This window comes from Lissotriton vulgaris, chromosome 2_2 (genome assembly GCF_964263255.1).
Source record: "Lissotriton vulgaris chromosome 2_2, aLisVul1.2, whole genome shotgun sequence".
In the NCBI taxonomy this organism is placed as follows: domain Eukaryota; kingdom Metazoa; phylum Chordata; class Amphibia; order Caudata; family Salamandridae; genus Lissotriton; species Lissotriton vulgaris.
In genome coordinates this window covers 1,426,902-1,447,573 of record NC_141688.1, presented here as the reverse complement: position 1 = coordinate 1,447,573, position 20,672 = coordinate 1,426,902, and the positions used below count along the sequence as shown (strand labels likewise).

At 43.7% G+C, this 20,672-nt stretch overlaps 1 protein-coding gene across 1 annotated transcript in view; it reads left to right on the top strand.

Annotated features, from left to right (window-relative positions):
* Positions 1-20,672, top strand: part of LOC147728922 (sodium/nucleoside cotransporter 2-like) — a 475,735-nt gene that overhangs the window by 411,776 nt on the left and 43,287 nt on the right. Inside the window, exon 16 of the mRNA XM_086959167.1 lies at positions 9,314-9,412. Coding sequence (XP_086815293.1) covers positions 9,314-9,412 — 99 coding nt within the window. The remainder of the gene's footprint in view (positions 1-9,313; positions 9,413-20,672) is intronic.

Sequence of the window (20,672 nt, the reverse complement as noted above, 5' to 3'; positions counted from 1 at the left end):
AGTGAAGCATTGCTGGAGTGTGTCACAAAAATGAAGCTATTTCAGCAATGCATCCTTTCACATGGGGCCAAGCTCCATGTGAAAGGGCCTGCACGCCTGCTGTGAAACAGGCGTAATATTTGGAAGCAACAGCGTCATAAAAGTGACGCGATGATATGTCATAGATTTCACTGCGTCACTTCCATTTCCATTTTCCATTTTATTTCACTTGTATAGCGCGTAAATCACCCGAAGGTCTCAGAGCGCTGGCAGTTGACAAGGATCCTTAAAACCAACAGATTCAGGAGGTCGGGGGGCTCAGTAAGCAAAAAATTAAAAGAGCCAGGTTTTTAGTTGTTTTCGGAATTTCATATGATCTGGCTCTGCTCTCAGTGGGATGGGGAGGGAGTTCCATGCTTCTGGGGCGGTTTTGCTGAAAGCTCTATCTCCGTTTATTACTGTTCGGACTCTGGGAACGGAGAGAAAGGCTTTACTGGAGGAGCGTAGCGTCCTGCTTGGGACGTGAGTTTTGAGTTTCTGTTCAAGATAAGCAGGTCCATGTCCATTTACTGCCTTATGGACTAGGCAGCAGAGCTTGAACTTTATACGCTTTTGTACGGGGAGCCAGTGTAGTGATCTAAGGCAGGCTGCTGAGGGGGTGCGAGGAGGTAGATCTAGTACCAGCCTAGCAGCTGTGTTTTGGAGGACCTGCAATCGGTTCAGTGGTGTTAGGTTGATGGCCGAGAACAGGGCATTCCCATAGTCCATCCTGTTAACAATGAGTCCCTGGACTAGGGGCATGCGTGCTGAGAGTGGGATCCATTTAAAGATCTTCCTCAGGCTACGCATCTGGCCATAACTGCTTCCCACTGTTTTATTTATGTGTTCAGACATGGTAAGCTTGTTGTCTAGAATTACTCCCAGGTTCCTGACGTATGGCTTAGGGGCGGGGCAGGGACCAAGGGAGTCTGGCCACCAGTCCGATGACCAGATTTGGTCAGCTTTTCCAAAAAGCATGACTTCGGTCTTTCCTGCGTTCATCATAAGATAGTTTCTGGTCATCCATTCTTGTATACTAGTCATACAGCTTTTGAACCTATTTTTTATGTCATCAGGGTTTTGGTTAATGGTGACAAGAATTTGAGTATCGTCAGCATAGGATATGGTCCCAAAACCATTTTCTCTGATGATCTTAGCCAAGGGGGAAACATAAACGTTGAAAAGGGTCGGGCTCAAAATGGATCCCTGCGGGACGCCTTTATCATTTTTGTAGGAGATAGAGGTGTGGGGGCCTAGTTGGACCGTTGATCGTCTGTTTCCAAGGTAGCTTGATATCCATTGAAGAGCGTTGCCCTCGACACCAATCTCGGCAAGACGCTCTAGCAGAACGCGATGCGAGATGGTGTCGAAGGCCGCAGATAGGTCCAATAGAACCAGGATGGCTGACTTTTTTGAGTCCAAGGACAGTCTTATGTTGTCCACGATCTCCAACAGGGCCATTTCAGTGCTGTGGAACGCCCTGAAACCGGATTGAGATGGATCAAGGAGTTTGTTAGACTCCAGGTGGGCGATAAGCTGTTTGTTAATTAGGGTCTCCATGACTTTCCCAAAGAGTGGTAAAAGCGAGATGGGCCTATAATTTACAAATTGATCCGTGTCAGCCGTAGGTTTTTTCAAAATGGGCCTGATTATTGCTTCCTTCCAGTGATTGGGGACAACACAGTGCTGTATTGATTGATTGAAAATGTTGTCTACGACCCTTTCTTGCGTCAATATGTCCCTTTTGCATACATTACACCTGACGTAGGAATAATGTGGCGCAGGGGCTTACAAAGTGACGCAACTACCTAGATGCGTCACTTTGTAAATATGACTGAATAAGGTGCATTTTTTACAGCACTGGTGCGTCACAAAAAGTGACGCTCTGGTGGTGTTAAAGTGACGCATGGCCTCATAAATGAGTCCTTCAGTCTTCTACTCATGCGTCATATTAATTTCAACAGGAGCAAAAAAACAAAAAGAATTAGGGGTGGGAAGGGCAGTGATGGTTCTCCAATGCTCGAACCATGAGCTGGACACTTTGCTCCCCATAGGTAAGGAGTTGATTGCAGTATCTGCATCTCAGGACACCATGGTTAAAAGCAGGTTGAATATTTGGCACAAGCTCCTGCGATTGCCCCCTCCCAGAAGTAGTTGCTCCTCCGGTGGATGTAGAGGCCCCATCACTGGGAACCTCTTGTGCCAGAGCCCTGACACTTTCCCGGGCAAAATTCTGGGGGTGCAGTCATCCAAAAGTTACTCACACACATATTCATACATGCAAAAAAACTATTGAACATCCATTTATTTGCATATACAGCAATACACACACTACCACTTTACTTCTAAGAAAACTTAGACATACTTACTCTCTTAAACATTCACTTATAGAAACACATACTTATTTAAACAGTAGCTCTTACATTCTCTCACTCTCACATATACTCACTTATATAAATCAATACTCACATATACTAGATTAAAACATATGTTGTCACTGAAAAAGACAATAGTAAGACAGTCGTTTACTCACTAACATACACATATACACACTCATCCATCCATACAGTTTTGTACATATGCTGTCTTCAAAACACATACAAACAGTGAGTCAGTCACCAACCCATACAGCCACTTATACACAAAGTGAAACACTGATACATACATTTCAATATTTAAAATTTACTTGCTAATATATGTATTCACTAAGATACACTTAACAAGGCAGTTAACCAATCAATTCTTATATTAACAAACATCCATTTACACACTTATTTAACCATGTATTCTTCCATCGTCCTTTACAAATACATATATAAAACATATATGTTTTTCAGAAAGACACACATTAACTGGATGGTGTCATGAGTGATGTCATGAGTGATGCCACTGACCATGTCATGAGTGATGTAATATGTGACGTCATCAGCAGTGCATTGCAGGCGCGCAAGTTATAGTGAGTCCAACTAACTATAACTTGGGAATTTCAATGGTTTTATGTCAGTAAAATTTCCAGCTAACTATAACTGGTGTGAAACCTATGGTTTTTTCAGTGAATATATATATATATATATATATATATATATATATATATATATATATATATACACACACACACACATATATATATATATATATATATATATATATATATATATATATATATATATATATATATATATACACATATAGAGCACGAGGAAGACCGACCAATTCGAAACGCATTAGCTGAATGAATTTCACCTTGGAAAAACTGTCCGGAGTGCGAGCATTACTTAGCTGTTCATTGTTTACGGGGACTCTGCACCCCGTTGGCCTGCACTGGTCTTGCATGGTGAACGCAGCTGGATGTTGTGAGGCGAATCAGGAATACGGCATATATATTTACATATATATATATATATATATATTTAAATATATATATATATATATATATATATATATATTTATTTTTTTAACTATACTAATATACTAATCCCATAGCAGAACTGAACGAAAGAGTCTTTGAGTCTGGTCAGTTCCTGGGATTTATTACCCCCTGAAGTCTGCTCCCTTATTGTTACTGTCGAATTTATATCTACATTTGCCCTCATTACCTCCGTGTACTCAGTGCAAACTAGTGATGCACAAAGTGTCATTCCATGGACCAAGGTGTAGAGAAAAGCACAGTTGTGCAAAAAGAAACACATTTGTAAACATTCCAAAACACATGCATAAGCATATTTTTGTTCTGCACATGGAATCACGCAAGGCTCTGTCTCTGAACCCACTCACAGGAGCGTAGGAAGGGGGATGCAGTGGGTGCGGGCCTCCCCGGGTGTCATCACTGAAGAGGGTGACAAAATAGCAAAAATGTGTGCTTTAAACACATATTTTGCCCTTTTTTTAAGCCGGGGGAGACAAGAACTTTTCCGCACCGGGTACCACCTGACCTTGCTACGCCACTGCCCGCCCAGGCTGTATTTGGGCCAAGCCCAAACACTTTATTGACCTGACTGGCCCAAAGAATTAGGAAATGATTGGCTAGATCCTGCCGTTCACAAATGAATGGATATTAACATGTCTGGTCTTGGAAATCTTACCTATGGAACAGTGGCGGCTCGCATAGGGCGTGCTGAAGAGCGTGGAATGAGGCAGGGGAGAGGCAGGGTGGGAGGGTAGCAAACTCGGACACACGACGGAACCAAGGAACGTAATAATTACTTTCCTCCTTTCTGTCGTATGTCCGAGTTTACTGCCGCCACCCTGCCCCTCCCTCGTCCCGTCCTTTGCAAGCCGCCACTGCTATGGAATCCATTCACAAGTCTGTGCCATTGTCTGTTTCAAGAAAGACAGAGAAGTTATCGAATTAGGGATAATTTCGATTGAAGCATGTGTCATTCTTTGCTGTAGCCATTACTGGCTCTATGAGGCCCAGTGGCGAGTACAGCCAATGTCAGTATCTGTGGCCATGCAACCCTGCAAGCATCATCATTCTGAGGCAGACTTCCTGTAAGGAGAGCCATAGGTGCCTGGGCTGCATGGCATCTGTGGCACACAAGGTCTGAACTGCTGGTTGCCAGGGATTTGCATTTGGAGGAGAATCTGCAAAGAGGCCATGTGGCTTTTGGGTCTCAAGCCTAGCCTTGCGCCTACCCTACCATTTGGGTCTCTTTATTCTTTTAAGCGAGAAGGTCCCTTGTGTCCTAAATGGATGGTGAGTGTGTGATTTGTTCAAGTTTTACAGCATCTTTTAGGGGGTTAAGTAGGTACACAAATAGTACCTACCTAACCCCTCCCTTAATAAAGTAGTTGACTCATGGAGCTTTCCATGTGCGTGAAAAAAAGCTTGTATCAGGCCGATCCTAAAAAAAACAGAGCCTGGACCCAACTGAGGTTAAGAACTACCGTCCAATCTCTTGTTTACCATTAGCAGCCAAAGTTCTGGAAAAATCAATGAACATGGAACTGACTCAATTCCTTGAACCTAACAATCTGTTAGATCCTAGACAGCATGGCATTCGATCCTGCCACTCTGCTGAGTCGGAACTGATAATGGCTACGGAAGTGATTTGTGGTCAGGTTGATAGGGGGGGCCGGGCCATCCTCATCCTCTTAGACCTATCAGCAGCATTTGACACTGTGAATCACATGGTGTTAGTACAGCGGCTGAAGACTTTGTGGATTGGGGGTATGGCTTTGGCCTTCTTCACCTCCTTCCTACCATCCAGAGAGCAGAGTATAATCTGGGATCATCTGCAATCTGACACTTTCAATCTTCTGTGTGGGGTGCCGCAGGGCTCGGCCCTATTGCCCACCCTTTTTATCAAATATGTCTCCCCACTAGCCAGAATCGTTAGAGAGCATGGTTTCACCCTGGTCTCTTATTCGGATGATTCCCTACTTATTATATCCCTATCAAAATATCCAGAAGTCACAGCTGTCAGATTCCATTCCTGTCTGACCGATATTATAAGTGGGATGTGTCAAATCTTCCTGAAGATCAATACAGAGAAAACTGAGGTGATGGAATTTGGTATGGGCCCCTCCGTGTGGAATCAAACCTGGTGGCCAATAGAGGCGGGTGAGTGTCCCTGTCCTATAGCAAAGATTCGGAATTTAGGAATCATCTTGGAAAATGAATTCAAATTTGCAGGCTAGATTAATCGCTTGCATCTTTCTGCTTTTTCCTATTAAAGATCCTACGAAAGATTTTCCTTTTTACATCTCAAGAACGCAGGTAAACGGTGGTGGCAGCTCTTCTTCTAGAATTGACTACTGTATTGTTCTTGGGCATTGATAAAACCCATCTGGCCAAATTACAGTCTCTACAAAACGCAGCTGCCCATCTGCTTTTAAATATTTCTAAAGTTCATTCTACTTCAGCTGGAATTAGAGCATTACACTGGCTTCCCATCCAGCAACAAGTGGAGTTTAAGGCTCTCTGCCAGGTCCATAAGGCACTTTATGGCAGCCGAGCCGCTGACATCCAGAAATTGTTCCCAAGATATGTGCCCACGAGGAAACTAAGATCAACGAATGGGGTCTTGTTCATACTCCCAAATTCTCAGAGCTAGATGGGGCGCAGGAGCTTTTCTTACAGTGCTTCCACGTTATGGAATAAGATACCAACCGCCATGAGGCTGCAACCAAACCTGCAGCTTTTTAGGAAATCACTTAAATCCTGGCTGTTTCCCTCTTAAATCAGCTACAGCAACTCACAGTGCACCACTGTCTCATTGTTTCAGCGCCAAGACGCCACGGCATTCATGCTCTTTATAAACATAATTTTCATTTCATTCTGCATCTTGAATTGTATTTGCTCATGACAGCAAATACTCTCAAATATGCTCACATCGTCTGTCGCGCTCTCCGACTATCAAAATCAGACGCCTTTTAGAAATCTACTCTTCCCACTAGCATTAACAACGGAATTTGATATACGTCTGACTCTTAAGTAATAAAAGACCTCTAATTGTAAAGAACAGAACTCATTCATTCGTGTAAGAAGATGCCTCGACTTGAATAAAGGTCCATGTCTGGATGCACAGGAGAGACTCAGTCTTATAGTGAAGTGAAATTGTTGATCTGATATATGTGGAACATGGAAAGAAACAGGCAGAGCACTTACAGAAGTTTTCTGTACACAGAACTGGCAGCACCAAGAATGCTCCCACCTCCTGCTTCCGTTTGCAGAATACTACACCACCATAATAGATCCACTTCCATTAGCTATGATGCTTCCCGATTGCATGCATGAGTTGCTCAGCCAGGCCAGTTTTTTGTTGCATTTTTTTGCATTCTGGTACTCCTAAATTTATAATGGTAAATAAGGCAACGAGAGCCAGAATGCAATGAAAAAAACTGGACTGGATGAGCTTCTCATGCATGAAATGTGGAACCTGTAGAGCTTTGCTTACAGATCTAAAACAAGCAGAAATAACCACACTGATGAAAAGAACTCTGATATAACCCCATTTGCCCAGCAGTTAATGGCCAATGGGTAATATTTTTTAGGTACACATGTGCTTTAAAAATTACGTACAATAATAATAATGCAAGTCTGCCAATTCCAGACAATACATAAAAAGCTAAACAAAGTTGTGGCTAAGATCTAAAAAGAGTGTCACAGTATGTCCAGGGGACAGTTAATTTGTAAAAAAATAAGTGCAGGTGCTGAAAATGTTGCCAAGGAGGCCACAGCTCACTTCTTCCTCCGGTAAGTCCCACTTTTTCCTCTCGTGAGCCCCACTTTCAACACTCTCACTGCCTCAGTTTCTATCTTCTAACCTTGATCTGTTGTCTTTCCCCTACATCTTTGCTCTAAGAGTCGATCTTCTAACATCTCTAATTGTTTGCTATCATCTTTGTCACACCTGGTGTGTTACCTTATTCCCTGTATTACTGATTTGCCCTCTATTTATTCTACCCCTGCCCTTTTTCCTCTTCACTTTTATCCATGCTCTACTTTCTCTCCCCTCTATCTTGGCTCTTTACGATCACTCTTCTAGCCGTGATTAGCTGTGTCTCCGTTTTATCATTTGTCTGCTTTTTTCCTCTGTCCTGTCCTCTACATCTTTTCATTCTACCTTCTCTCTTCTTAATGCTCTCTTCTTCACATCATGGCTGCTTTCTCTTTGTATCTGATTTGCTCTCCTTTTCTTCTACTTAGATCCATCTTATCTCTCTCCTCTCTTGTTGTTTCTTTCTCCCTTTTACTCCTGCTCTCTCTCTCATCTATAACACTGCTGCTGCCTGTGACCCCTGTCGTCAGCCTGTACATGTCTCTGCTATTTTGAACTCTGCATTTTCCTGTTGTTTTTCCTAAAGAAGAGGAAGATGACATGTGTTTTCCTTTCTTACCTAAACCGAGTGCAAAAACAAAATGTACACCAAATAAAAATTCTTTTTTTGCATATATTAATCAGTGCAGTATAACTGGGTTATTTGCAGAACAGGTAGCTGCTCGAGCACAGCAGGTGATGTCACTACTAGTGCTGCTTGTAATTAGTAGGTCCAGGGAAGGCGACGGCATTGGCATCCACTGCTCAGCTTGCCGTGACCCTGCCTGCTACAGCACAGGCATTGTCCCCAGCCATAATGCTGCCAATGCCTTTAAGTATTGCTATGGTGCCTACTGGACTAACGCACGCTCAGCAATTACCATGCTGGGGTCCAGCGCACCGATTCTACAGGTGACGCCATAGCGCACAAATGTTGTGTTGGGCCACAGCCGCATCGAGCACAGTGAGGATAGCAGCAATGCAGGGCTGCATGATATGCTCCTCTGGTTACACAGCAAGGGGAAAGTCCACACTTACTGTTGTTCTCACAGCTTCCTTGCGTCAACTCCGTCGTGAGCCAGCCCCCAGCTACAATTATCCAATTAGTGGCTTAGGCTCAGGCTGTGACATGGTGCAGCAGACTCTAGGAATAGAATGCAAGACATAGTTTGTCGATGACTTCTTGGATTTGTGATCGGCGAGATGACATCATCACTAACTTGGTGATACAAAATCATGCCAGCCTGGACAGGCTTATGCTGGCCTGTCTATGAACATTTACCAGCCAGAAACCATGCAATGTATGTGATTCTTTTTATTTTGAATTTGAACAATTAATAATGAGACCATCACCTGCAAGGTCAGAAATTGTAGCCCCGGCCCTGTGAAAGAGTGCAGGTGCTGAGCACCTGAAAGCTCCTGCTCAAATTAAGCACAGGGGAACTCATGAACTTTGAACTCCTTAATCTTTGGCAGTCATGGTTTGGGATGATCTACTACGGAGAGCTGTCAGAAGGCGAGAGTGTTATTTTGGTGATACTTGACACTAGTGCCCAAGCAACTGTTGAGCAGTTAGGGGGAGTGGCAGGAACATTCCCCGTAGCACCGAGGGGTCTGCCTGTTTTCTGTAAGTCAATGAAGACCATTGAGGACTGTCCTGTAATGCTGGTTAGGTGGCCGCTGGGGGTACCTCGGTGAAGTCAGAGTAAAGCATCCTTCTCCCAAAGGCCACATCGAGGTCTCCCTCTCATATCTCATCATTTCTGCTTGCAGAATATTTGCCTGTATGCGGTGTAGAGCATTTAGTAACAGAGTAGAGTCCCTACAACGCACACTACAGATGAACACATTTAACAATGGTAAAAGGCGGAGTGATTCACAGAATACTCTCTCTACATAATACAGAGACCTAGATTGTGTAGACAGCGGGAAGAGTCCCTTAGTAGAAGGTTGTTCTGCACACAGTAAAGCGCAGGGTTTGGTTTTCTGTTGCTGACAGCTGTTTAATGTTTCATCTTTTCCATCTTTTTCAGCATGCATGGCTCCAAAACGAAAAGGAGATTTTGCGAGAATTGTGCTCCGCGCACTCATGACTGGGGCGTGCGTCTCGTTCGTCAATGCTTGTGTTGCAGGTATGTTTATTGTTTATCAATATTGATCACACCTTTGCTTCAGCTCCTCAATTGATGGATGATATAGTCGATCTGTTTAACCACAGTCATTGTACAACCGAATCTCAGAGGCAACAGGGATACGTTATTTGAGAGAACAGCTAATTGTCTTATACTATATATATATTCTACTAATGCTTGACATACCATCTGGCCTAGGGTTCTGAGCGACCGACATTGGAAATGGGGAACCAGGTTCGATTCCTAACGTCGGCTCAACATCCTCTGATTCTAGGCAAATCACTTAATCTTCCGGTGCCTAAAAATTATAAATGGAAAGAAATTTGACCTTATGTAATGCATCTATTATTTACTGGTTATTGCATTACTCTAAGGCCTTTCATGTTTGCCTTAGTTACTTACTGAGGAAGTCCTGCCTCCTGAGACAGCCAATTAACACCAATCCTAAAGAAATTAAAGCACCCTTCCACCCTCAATCCTCCTGTTTGTAGCATGCACCAGCCTTCCTCTGTAAGCAGTTGTCCTGGCAACCGGGGAGTCAGAAATGTAAGTAAGGAAAGCGAGGAAGTACTTAGAGTAATGCAAAGTAATAGATGCATTATCTAAATGCAGTTCTTGCACAAAGCAATAATGCTTAATTAAAGTAGATGGGGGGACTCCAGATTGCCACCCTCCAAATTTCATAAATGGAACCCCCTAAATTTCTGCTACAGCAGTGGACTTTGCATAGGTAGATCTACCCTGTATAGCACCCCATAGAGGAGGACTTTCTAAATCTAAATCATAAGCCATAAAGATCAGATCCTGACCCAACGACTCAAAGAAGCCACCACAGGTTTACAACTCTTACAGATAGGCTTAAATGTAACAAACAATAATCCCGAGACCCTAAAGGTAGTCACCCTATCCAGATAAATCAAGAGAGTCCTTCTCATATCCAACATGTGTAGGTGTTCCTCCTCCTCAGCAGCTGGATTATGAAATAATTGAGCAAGAACCACCACTACCTCCTGCGCAGTGAAAAGTAGAATTCACCTTTGGATAGAAGGAAGGCAATGGTTTCAAAATCACTCTGTCTTCAAAGAACTTGCAAAAAGGGTGTTTGTAGGAAAGAGCAACTAGTTCACCCAGTCACCTAGCCGAGGTAATTGCCAATAAAAACAAGTTTTCAGCTCCAGAAGCTTCAAAGCCACCTCCGTTAATGGTTAGAAAGGTGGAACCTTCAGAGCCTCTCATACAAAAGAAAATCCCATGCAGGAACCTGATGTGGAGGGTCAGGATGGTCGGATGGAGATTGTGCAGGGCCTTAAAAAAAACTAGGAACCGTACTGGAAGGGTCTAGAAGATTATCCCAGGATGTCCTAAAAGCCTTTATCACAGCTCATTGCAGCGTAAGAGTGGAAATGTGGAGACCTAATGCCACCCGAGCTTGCAAAAAGGTCATCATCTGAAATAGATCAGCCTGAAAGTACTCCAGTGCCTGCAGTGTACAATGAGAGTGAAAGAACACGTAGAAGCCTGCAGGGTGCCCAGTAAAGAATACAGAACTCCCCCAATACCACCTCAGCCTCTCAGTTTCCAAACCTCTAGCCTGAACATGACTGAAGAACAGGAAAAGCAACTGGAGGTGGCCGGGTCAGGAGTCTCCAATCCTTCAATGTCAGGAGAGGATACAACATGTGCGAGCCCATGCTGGAGCAACCAGAAGTACTGTCTCTTTCTCTCTCCTCAGAAATTTATGAAGCAAAGGAAAAGGGGTCAAAGCAAGTAGAAGACCTGGCAGCCACCTGCAAGTCAGAACATCCTCCACCCAAGCCTGGTCTTCTTTCAGTCTGGCGCTGTACCTGTCCACTAGAGCATTTGCCCGTGTGGCAAAAAGGAGGATTAGTGAAATCTCCCCTCTCTGGACAATCCAAGAGAAGATGTGTGGATGAGGTAGAAATCCATTGAAGAAGGAAGAGTTCTGCTCAGGGAGTCTGCCACAACATTCAAAGCCCCCTTCTAAGTGAAATGTGAAGATTGAGGCGAGCATCTTCCCTGCCCACTAGAACAACCTCTCCAAAATCTTTACCAAAAAGGGAGATCTTGTCCCTATACCTGCTTGTTCAGGTAGGCTTTGTTCATTTTGTAGTCTGGATGGATTAGCACCACCTGATATGATATCCTTGAGGAGAAAACCTTCAGAGTTAAAAACTGCCTCCAACTCTCTCCAAGGACTTCTGGCTCTGTTCCACTATCCAAATTCCCTGCACTAGGTGGGGACCGAGTCATTACCTCCAACCTCCAACCGAGGAGACTAGCATCCATTGTGATGATGATGATGGGAGGGAAGGGGAAAGAGGAATTACCTACAAGAGGTTTGCAGATTCCACCCACCACTGCAACAGATGGGGGTTCATGTAGAATAAATGAATTCTGAGAGACAGGTCCTTGGAGAGGGTATCCCACAGGGCAAGAAGAAACCTGACAAACTCCTGTAGATGGAATCTTGCCCACAGGACCAGAGAGACGGTAGCTGCTAAACCCCCTGTACCTGTAGTCAGGAGAATACAGTAGGAGAGTCGGTGCCAACAGGTTTCTTAGACATGGCTGAACCTTCTACAGCCGTAAGTGAGGAAGAGTCATAAACCCCAGATCCATGCAAAACTGCACTCCTATAAAACGCTGATGCTGAGATGAGAGAGTGTCTGATTTCTTCCCAGTTTATGAGAAATCCATGACATTGCAACAACTGGATGGCTGCTAGAGTATGATTTTGGGTCAACATGGAATATATTCCCATCCTGGGCCCTGCTGGAGGCACTCTGACTATTGACTTGTTCTGGAAGAGCTCATGAATGCAAGAGAATTGAGCGTTCCGTTTAACTACATGGGTGGTGTTAGAAATGGGGTCTCTAGTTGGCAGAGGTAGGTTGCTTTGTCCAAATAGGGACCCTTGCTTCTAGTCAAGATAAGGGGGATACACTCCTAAAATAACCTCTGCTTACCCCCTTGGTAGCGTGGCACGAGCAGGCAGGCTTATTTCAGAGGCAGTGTGTAAAGCATTAGTGAAGACATACAGTAATATAATGAAAACACTACAAATGGCCACTACACCAGTTTAGAAAAATAAGTAATCTTTATCTAAACAAGACCAAACATCAAAAATCCACAATACTGTATAAAAAATAAGGCTCTCAAATGGTAGAAATATTTCAGTTCAATTCAAGTTGTAAAAGCAAACTTTTTCCCACAAAGTACCTTAGATGCGTCACACAAACCAAACAAAAGGGTCAAAGGGAAGGTGATGTGTCAGTTCCTTGCTTCGGGGGAGGCGTTGCTCCTGTTCCTTACTGCAGCGCACGGGAGGTGATGCGTCTGTTACTTACCGGAGAGGAGGCAATGGGTCGGTTCCTTACAGTGTTCCGGTTACGATGCGACAAGATGGCAAATCAAGGCGTGGCAACGATCCAGTGCGATGCGACAAAATGGAGGTTCGATGCAATGCGACGATCCGGACGATGCGTGAACGTTTGGAGCCACACAGCAGGTGCTGCGACATTTTTCTCACTGATGCATCGGAACCCGGTGTGAATGCGGCCCGCTTCTTCACCGTGGCTCTGAATGCGTCGGGACCAGGTGCAGATGCAGTACTCGTCTTCTCCGTGACTCGGTGATGGGTCGGGAATCAGTACGGATGCGACACGCTTCTTCTTCGTTGCGTCGATCTTCCAGTGCCCAACAACAAACAGTCTTTAGAAGTCCTAAACAGCAGCAGGCACCTCTTTGCAGGTTGGAATTCCCATCAAGGAAATTGAGGGGAGCTGGTGGTGAAGTCTATGCCTCCGAGAGTCCTTTTTCTCCTTTCCTTGGTAAGTAACCACTGCAGGCCAACCTCAAACAACAAACAGCACAGAGGCAGTAATCTCCGGTTCTTCTCCTTGGCAAAGGTTCCACTTGATTTCCCAGAAGTGATCTAAAGTTCTGGGGTCGGGTCTCCCTTTTTATACACACAAATTCTTTGTTCTCTGAAAGCAGAGAGTGTCTGTACCCAGCCAAAACCAGTTCTGTCCTCTCGGGTGCAGCTACCTGGCAGGCATTGTTGAAAGCAGACCTGGCCAAGGCAGATGAAAGGAAATCTCCACCCCTACTCTAAATTAAACCCAGGTCCTTTCAGCCCAGCCTTGAGTTATCAGACTGCCGGAGCCGCTGCCTTCTACCAGCCCCTGTCACTCACTAGCCAGACATGCAATACACAAACCTAGCAGAGGCACACTGGATGGTTATGCAAGAAAATTCCTACTTTCTAAAAGTGGTATTTTCAAACACAGAATGTTGAAACCACCCATACTAAAAGATGCACTTTCACATTCTGAGTTCACGCATACTAAACTTTATTTCTTGTTCCCTGGGTCAGTTATGGTTATAAGATATTATAAGCAAACTGCCCTTTCTGGCCTATGGGAACAGATAGACTTGCAATAGTGAAAAACGAAATTGGCAGTATTTCATTATCAGGACATGCAACACAAATCAAGACATGTACCCTTATGTGTGTTGCATGTCCCCTGCCCACAGGGGTACCTTGGGCCTACCTTAGGGGGGACTAACATGCATAAAAGAGAAGGTTTGGGGCCTAGCTAGTATGTACACATGCCAAGTCGACATGGCAGTCCCAGACTGCACGCAGGCTCTGCAATGGCAGGCCTGAGCCACATTTTACAAGCTGCTACTGTGGGTGGCACAATCAGTGCTGCAAACCCACGAGCAGCATTTGATTTATAGGCCCTGGGCACACATGGTGCACTGTACTAGGGTCTGACAAGTAAATCAAATAACCAGTCATGGAATCAATAATCCATACAACAATTTACAAAAGGGAGCACTTGCACCTTGGCACTGATCAGCAGTGGTAAAGTGCCCAAAGCATCTAGACTAGCAAAAAACAGATGAGGTAGCAGCAAAAAAATGTAAGGGAGACTCACGCCAATGGTGCCAAGTTTAACAGGTGGTAATAAGTGTAGGATGAAAACATGCCTGAAGCGGCATGTCGATGTAATTTATGTGGTAGCCATTTCAAACAACTTCCTAAGACCCACTTATTTTTGATATCCTTATCCTAAGGATCAGCAAAGTGATGAACTCGCCCTGCCACTAAATCTGAAGATATTGCACATCAAACTAGGCTGTTAGACTTGGCATCCTTGGCGTGGTTTCCCCAGACTTTTTGCCTCTATCTCCTTTATTTTTTTGTTGGGTGCTGGACTTAGTTTTTGCTAGTTGAAGTACAGTTGGCACTTTGCCACTGCTGATCAGTGCCAAAGTGCAAGTGCTCCCTGTGTAAATTGTGATTATGATGGCATATTTCAGGATTGGATGAATGATTCGTTTTTGAAGCTTAATGGAGCTAAAACAGAGGTCATGATGTTAGGACATAAACCACCTACCTCTGTGGATATGTGGTGGCCGGACTCTTTGGGGCAGCCTCCAACCCCTAAGGAACAAATTAAGAGCTTGGGAGTGTGGCTCGACCCAGCCCTTAATTTTCAGGTCCAAGCCCGGAAGGTAGCGGGGACTGGTTACGCCCTCATGAGAGCACTCAGAAAAATTTTAGGACTACTTCCCTTTGAGGCTAGAAGGATCCTAGTCCAATCCCTTATACTATCACGATTAGACTACGCCAACGCAGTCTATCTAGGGGCTCCCAAAGGGACAATCAAGATCCTTCAGACCATCCAAAACTGTGCTGCCCGACTGCTACTAAACATCCCACGCAGAACCTCTGTCAAATCAGCATTGAGGCAATTGCATTGGCTGCCTGTTCAACAACGAATTCAATTTAAAGCAATGACTATTGCTCACAAAGCCCTGCATAACTCGGGACCAGACATTCTTGCACCCCTGTTTATGCCTTATCAAACATGCAGAACCCTGAGATCCAGTAATAAGAATCTACTGGCAATCCCCAGGATCAGGAGATCGCGCACCGGGGGCAGACGTTTCGCTCTACAGGTTGCAAAACTCTGGAACAATCTCCCAGATGCTATCCGCTTGGAGGAGAACCATCTCAGATTTAGAAAAATGCTGAAAACCTTCCTATTCTGCTAAAGTTAAGGGAGATGACCTGACCACATAAGCGCTGGGATGCCTTAGGGTAACCATGCGCTATAGAAATGTGTAATCATTCATTCATTCATTCATTCATATTTGATTTACTGGTAAGTCCCTAGTAAAGTGCACTGAGCGTGCCAATGGCCTGTAAATCAAATGCTACTAGTAGGCTTGCAGCACTGGTTGTGCCACCCACTTGAGTTGCCCTGTAAATGTGTCTGCGCATGCCATGTCAACCTGGTAAGTGCACCCACTTGCCAAGCCCTAACATTCCCTTTTTTGACATGTAAAACATCCCTAAGGTAGGTCCATGGTAACCCTGGGGGCAGGGTGCAGTGTATGTAAAAGGTAGGACATGTACTGGTGTGTGTTACATGTCATGATAATGAAATACTGTGCATTTCGTTTTTCCCTATTGAATGGCTGTGGGCCCCATAGGTTAACATGGGAGCTGCCGTGTAACATCTTACAAGTGTAACTTTCCATTGGGACAAGATAGAGTTTTGGAGTTGAGGCTCTCTGAACTAAAGGTGGATTTTAAATTGTGTGTTTGAAAATGCTACTTATAGAAAGTGGGCATTTTCTTGTTTAACCATCCTGTGTGCCTCTACTGGTTTGTGTATTCACTGTCTGATTTTGGAGTAACAGGAGCTGGGGATGTTCATTCACTCTAGACAGGCACACAGGGGTTGAGATGTGCCATGCCTGTCCTGGATGACTCATGGCCAAGCTGAAAATATCTTTCTGCATTTAGAGTGGTGGGAGGAATTTTCACTAGCACCGGGATAGGCTGTGTCTGCTCTGTACAATGCTGCACCACCTCCTGTAGTGAAGCTGGACCAGGGACAATAGAACAGGTATTTACTGAGCTCAGAGACTCTTGCAACATAGACTACAAATAGAAAATGGTGTATAAATATTACACCTTAAACCCCAGAACTTTAGATTACTTCTGGAATCAAGAGGAACTTCTGCCATGGAAGAAGAGCTGAAGAGCTGTGAGGAGGAGTACTGCCTCCTGTTCTCAAGTCTCGGGACCACAAAGACTTCACCCACAGCTTCCTGGGTCTCCACTGCTGGGAGTTCTGACCTGCCAGGAGGTGCCTATTCCAGTGCTGGGCCTCTGGAGGTTGTTCCTGCTATAGGAAGCTGTCAAGAACTAATGTTCTGAAGGAAATCAACACGTCCCCATTCTTGCGGCTGAATTTTCTAATGTAGCACCACCTTGCGGGTGAAATTCCCAATGCACAGCCCGTGCAGTCAATAAAAATCAACGCAGCACCTGCCAGTGGCCCGAGAAACTGCCACACACTGAGTCTTGTGCACTGATCTCCAACACCGAAGATCACCGCACCGACTCCGGCGCAGGCCCTGCTGGCCATAAAGAAGAATCGACGCATCACCGGTCGGCGGCTGGAGAAATCGATGCAGCAGCTGGTTCGCCTTTGCCTCCAGCATGTCCGGATTTTCCACATATTACAGCTGTGCACCGAATCTACAACAACTCTGGGGCTGCAGTAAGAAACCAACACATCACCAACCCGCACAGTAAGAAACAAATGCATCACCTCCTCTCCAGTAAGGAACCGACGTATCACCTCCCCTGGAGCAAGGAAAAGATGCATTACCTTCCCTGCGAATAAAGATCCGACCCATCAGCTTCCCTTGCTTGTAATTTTGACGCACCCCAAGTACTTTGTGCTGAAAGTGACACATCCATAGTTTCTTATGGACGGGACTGTTTTCACTTTTTAAAAGTCATAGTTTGATATTCGGATGTTGGAATTTTGTCATTTTGGTCTTGTTTGGTTTTGATAAAGATTCTTTATTTTTCTAAACTGGTGTGGTGTCTTCACTGCGTTACTGTGGGTCATATAAAATGCTTTACAAATTGCCTCTCTAGTGTAGCCTGACTGCTCTGTGCCAAGCTACCAGAGGGTGAGCACAGGCAAACTTAGGTGTGTACCTGACTAGAAGGACAGGTCCCTTCTTGGACAAGGTGCCAACTGGAGACCCCCATTTCTAACATAGGCTGATTAGGAAAATTATCATTCCTTATCTGCTTCCAGAAGTGAAATCTTTTGTTGTGGGAAAAAGATTTCAAGTCCCGCTTGTAAGTAGAAGACCAGAAAGATCGAACGCAAGGCTTTTGATTAAATGAGGGCAAGGAAGGCCTTCCTTTATAAGGAAGAGTGTGATTTCTATCTTTAAAAGCTTTTGTAATACTTTCTACAATCTTCTCTCCAAACATCTTTTTGCCATCAAATTGAATCTTCAACAAAGAAGCTTTATCTACTGGTTTCATCTTCCAATTCTGCATCCTAAGAATCTGTAGAGAGTGTACTTCTTTATGGAAGGTTTGTATTTGTAAAATTCTATATTCTGGAATTGTTATGGTGCATCTTTCAGTCTACTGACTTTACTGTTCAGTTACTGCCCTACTCTTGATGTGTCATGTCGTGGGTCCTACTTTTGGAATAAATCCAATTTACAACTACTACTGTTCTTGGATTGTTACTTTGAAGACAACATTGGATTATACTTCCTACATTTATTGGCGACACTTTTAAGACCCACCGACTTTGAGAAAGAAATATTTCGGAATTTTCTCGATTACATCAAGAAATCTTTTCTGACAATTTTTTCTCCACACCAATAAGGTACTGTACTACTAAACCTGTGTGGGAGAGTAAATATTCATCAAGCTAATGTTAGTGTTTGATTTATTTCTCGCTAACTAGAACTTGTCTGCCTTTTGTGCACCAACTTAAATTTGTATCGTGCAGAGTGAAGCGTAGCGCAACTTGGCATCCTGTTATTTATTTACTCTGGAATTCTAAAATTTTACAGCGCTTTCCATTTCGATTTCAAAACTCATTTTGATGTTACAGTGCCATTGACTCAATGCGTCTTTTGAAACTCTACTGAAATTCTAACTCGTGCATTAACTGAGCTCCACGAGCCGCTCTTCAGTGTTCTTGCGTGCGTTCAGCTTCTGTGCTTCCTGCCTATAACGTTTATGTTTAATCGTTCCAAAAGGTCAATCTTCCTCGTTAACACGCTACGCTATGCACAGACGTCAAGGTCACGTTTTTCCGCCATTTTGAATCTATTGTGAGGAGAAATTCAGCACTCAACTGAAATCCGATGGGAAATTGACACGAAATCTGGCACTCAACTGCAATCGGATGGGAAATTGACACAATTCTTGGAAACTTCATTATTTTAATTCTTCACTGCTTATTCTTTCGTGATAAGCACACGTCATCAACTACACTCCTTTTGGGGTGACTTGATCCGTATATTGTATTTTCTAGTTTGCATATTATTTTAATATGTTGTCTGCCTCTTCTAATAACGTTATGCAGCCCCCTCCTTTTTTGCAGGTTCCGGGTAAACCTACAGTACCTTGGCATAAATGGTTCAGAGTATTTGATAATTATCTAGAAGCCATTGATGCTACTAAGTATCCTGCATCTAGAAAAAGAGCTTTATTATTTAATCATCTAGGTAGTGCTGGTCAGGATGTTTTTGATAATTTGCCTGTCGTAACAGCGCCATCTGGTGACGAAACATGGAACGTTTACAAAGAGGCTTTAGCCAGACTAGGAAGGAATTATGTCGATAAGCCTTCTGTTATGGTGGAGAGGCATGTTTTCTTCAAAAGAAAACAAATGCAGGATGAGTCCATAGAAGACTATCTTGTGTTAAGAGTTTTAGCTGCTAAATGTCAGTTTGGAGATTATTTAGACACAGCGCTTAGGGATCAGTTGGTATTCAATTGTTTTAATAAAAAAATCCAAGAGCGAATATTGACCTGCAAGAATCTGCCTTTGGATGAGGTAATGGACATCGCTCGCAGTATTGAGTGGTCCGTAGTCTCTTCGAAGATTTTAACACAAGAAGTTTCTACCAAACTTACGTCTGGGGATTCTTCAGATTTTGTTAAGGGTAACGATCCTCCTGTAAATGTTATTTCTGCTAAATCTAGGTCTTCAAGTGTATATTCTGATGGTATAACAACACAATCTGATCGTAAAGGAGTTTGTTATAGGTGTGGTTCAAAGTACCACTCAAAGTACCACTATTGCAACAATCCAACTTGTCCAGCTTTGCGCAAAAGATGCATCACGTGCAAGAAAATTGGACATTTTAATACAGTGTGTAGAGCTTCTAAGTTTAAGAAAAAAGTGAATGCTCTTGAAATTGATGAGGATGAATTGTGCCAAGCTATGAGTAACACCCTATCCACAATAGAGATTAACACTCTGAATAATGATACAACAAAGTGTAAGGGTCCTTTATGCAATATGATGATCGGAGTAGTCAATATTAATGTCATGGCTGATTCTGGTTCTCTGATCACCATCTTGGATCTTAGAACTTTTGAGAAATTTTGGTGCAATGTGTTACTCAAGCCTGCAGGCGTTAATCCAAAAGCGTTTGGTGAATTCAATATCACCATGTGTGGTTATTTTTCAGACTCTGCCAATTTCAGGGGAAGACAGATTTACACCAAGGTATATGTGGCGGTTAATGGCCGCAATATCTTAGGTTGGCAGGATCAAGCCAAATTGGGAATTATCCTTAAACCTGGGCATGCAGATCCTGTTGTGTTGGGAGAATTTCCTTTTCTCTCCATTTCGGATGAGGTTCCATTAACACCTGATGACCCTATTTTGTCGCAGTTACTGGTTAAATATTCTTCAGTTTTCTCTGCCAAAGTTGGTTTAGTTAATTGTTTTCAGCACAAAATTATTCTTAAGGATAATGCCATTCCAGGTATTCAGAAGTGTAGACCTATCCCGTTGTCTGCTCGTGGTGATTTTAAAAAAATGCTTTCAGAATTATGTTCTCAAGGCATCATAACTCCTGTGGAATCATCTGAGTGGGTCTTGGCTAGTGTCGTGGCACGGAAGAGTTCTGGCGAGATTCGTCTCTGTGCTGATCTGAGGGCACTAAACCGTAATATTCTGGTAGATTGCCACCCATTGCCAAGAATTCAGGAATTGCTGGCGAATTTGGGTGGTAGCAGATATTTTACTACTATTGACCTAAAATCTGCTTACCACCAGATTCCCCTTGCAAAGGACTCTCAACACCTAACTACGTTTGTTAGTCCGTTCGGAGTTTTTATGTACAAACGCTTGCCGTTTGGACTGGCTTCCGC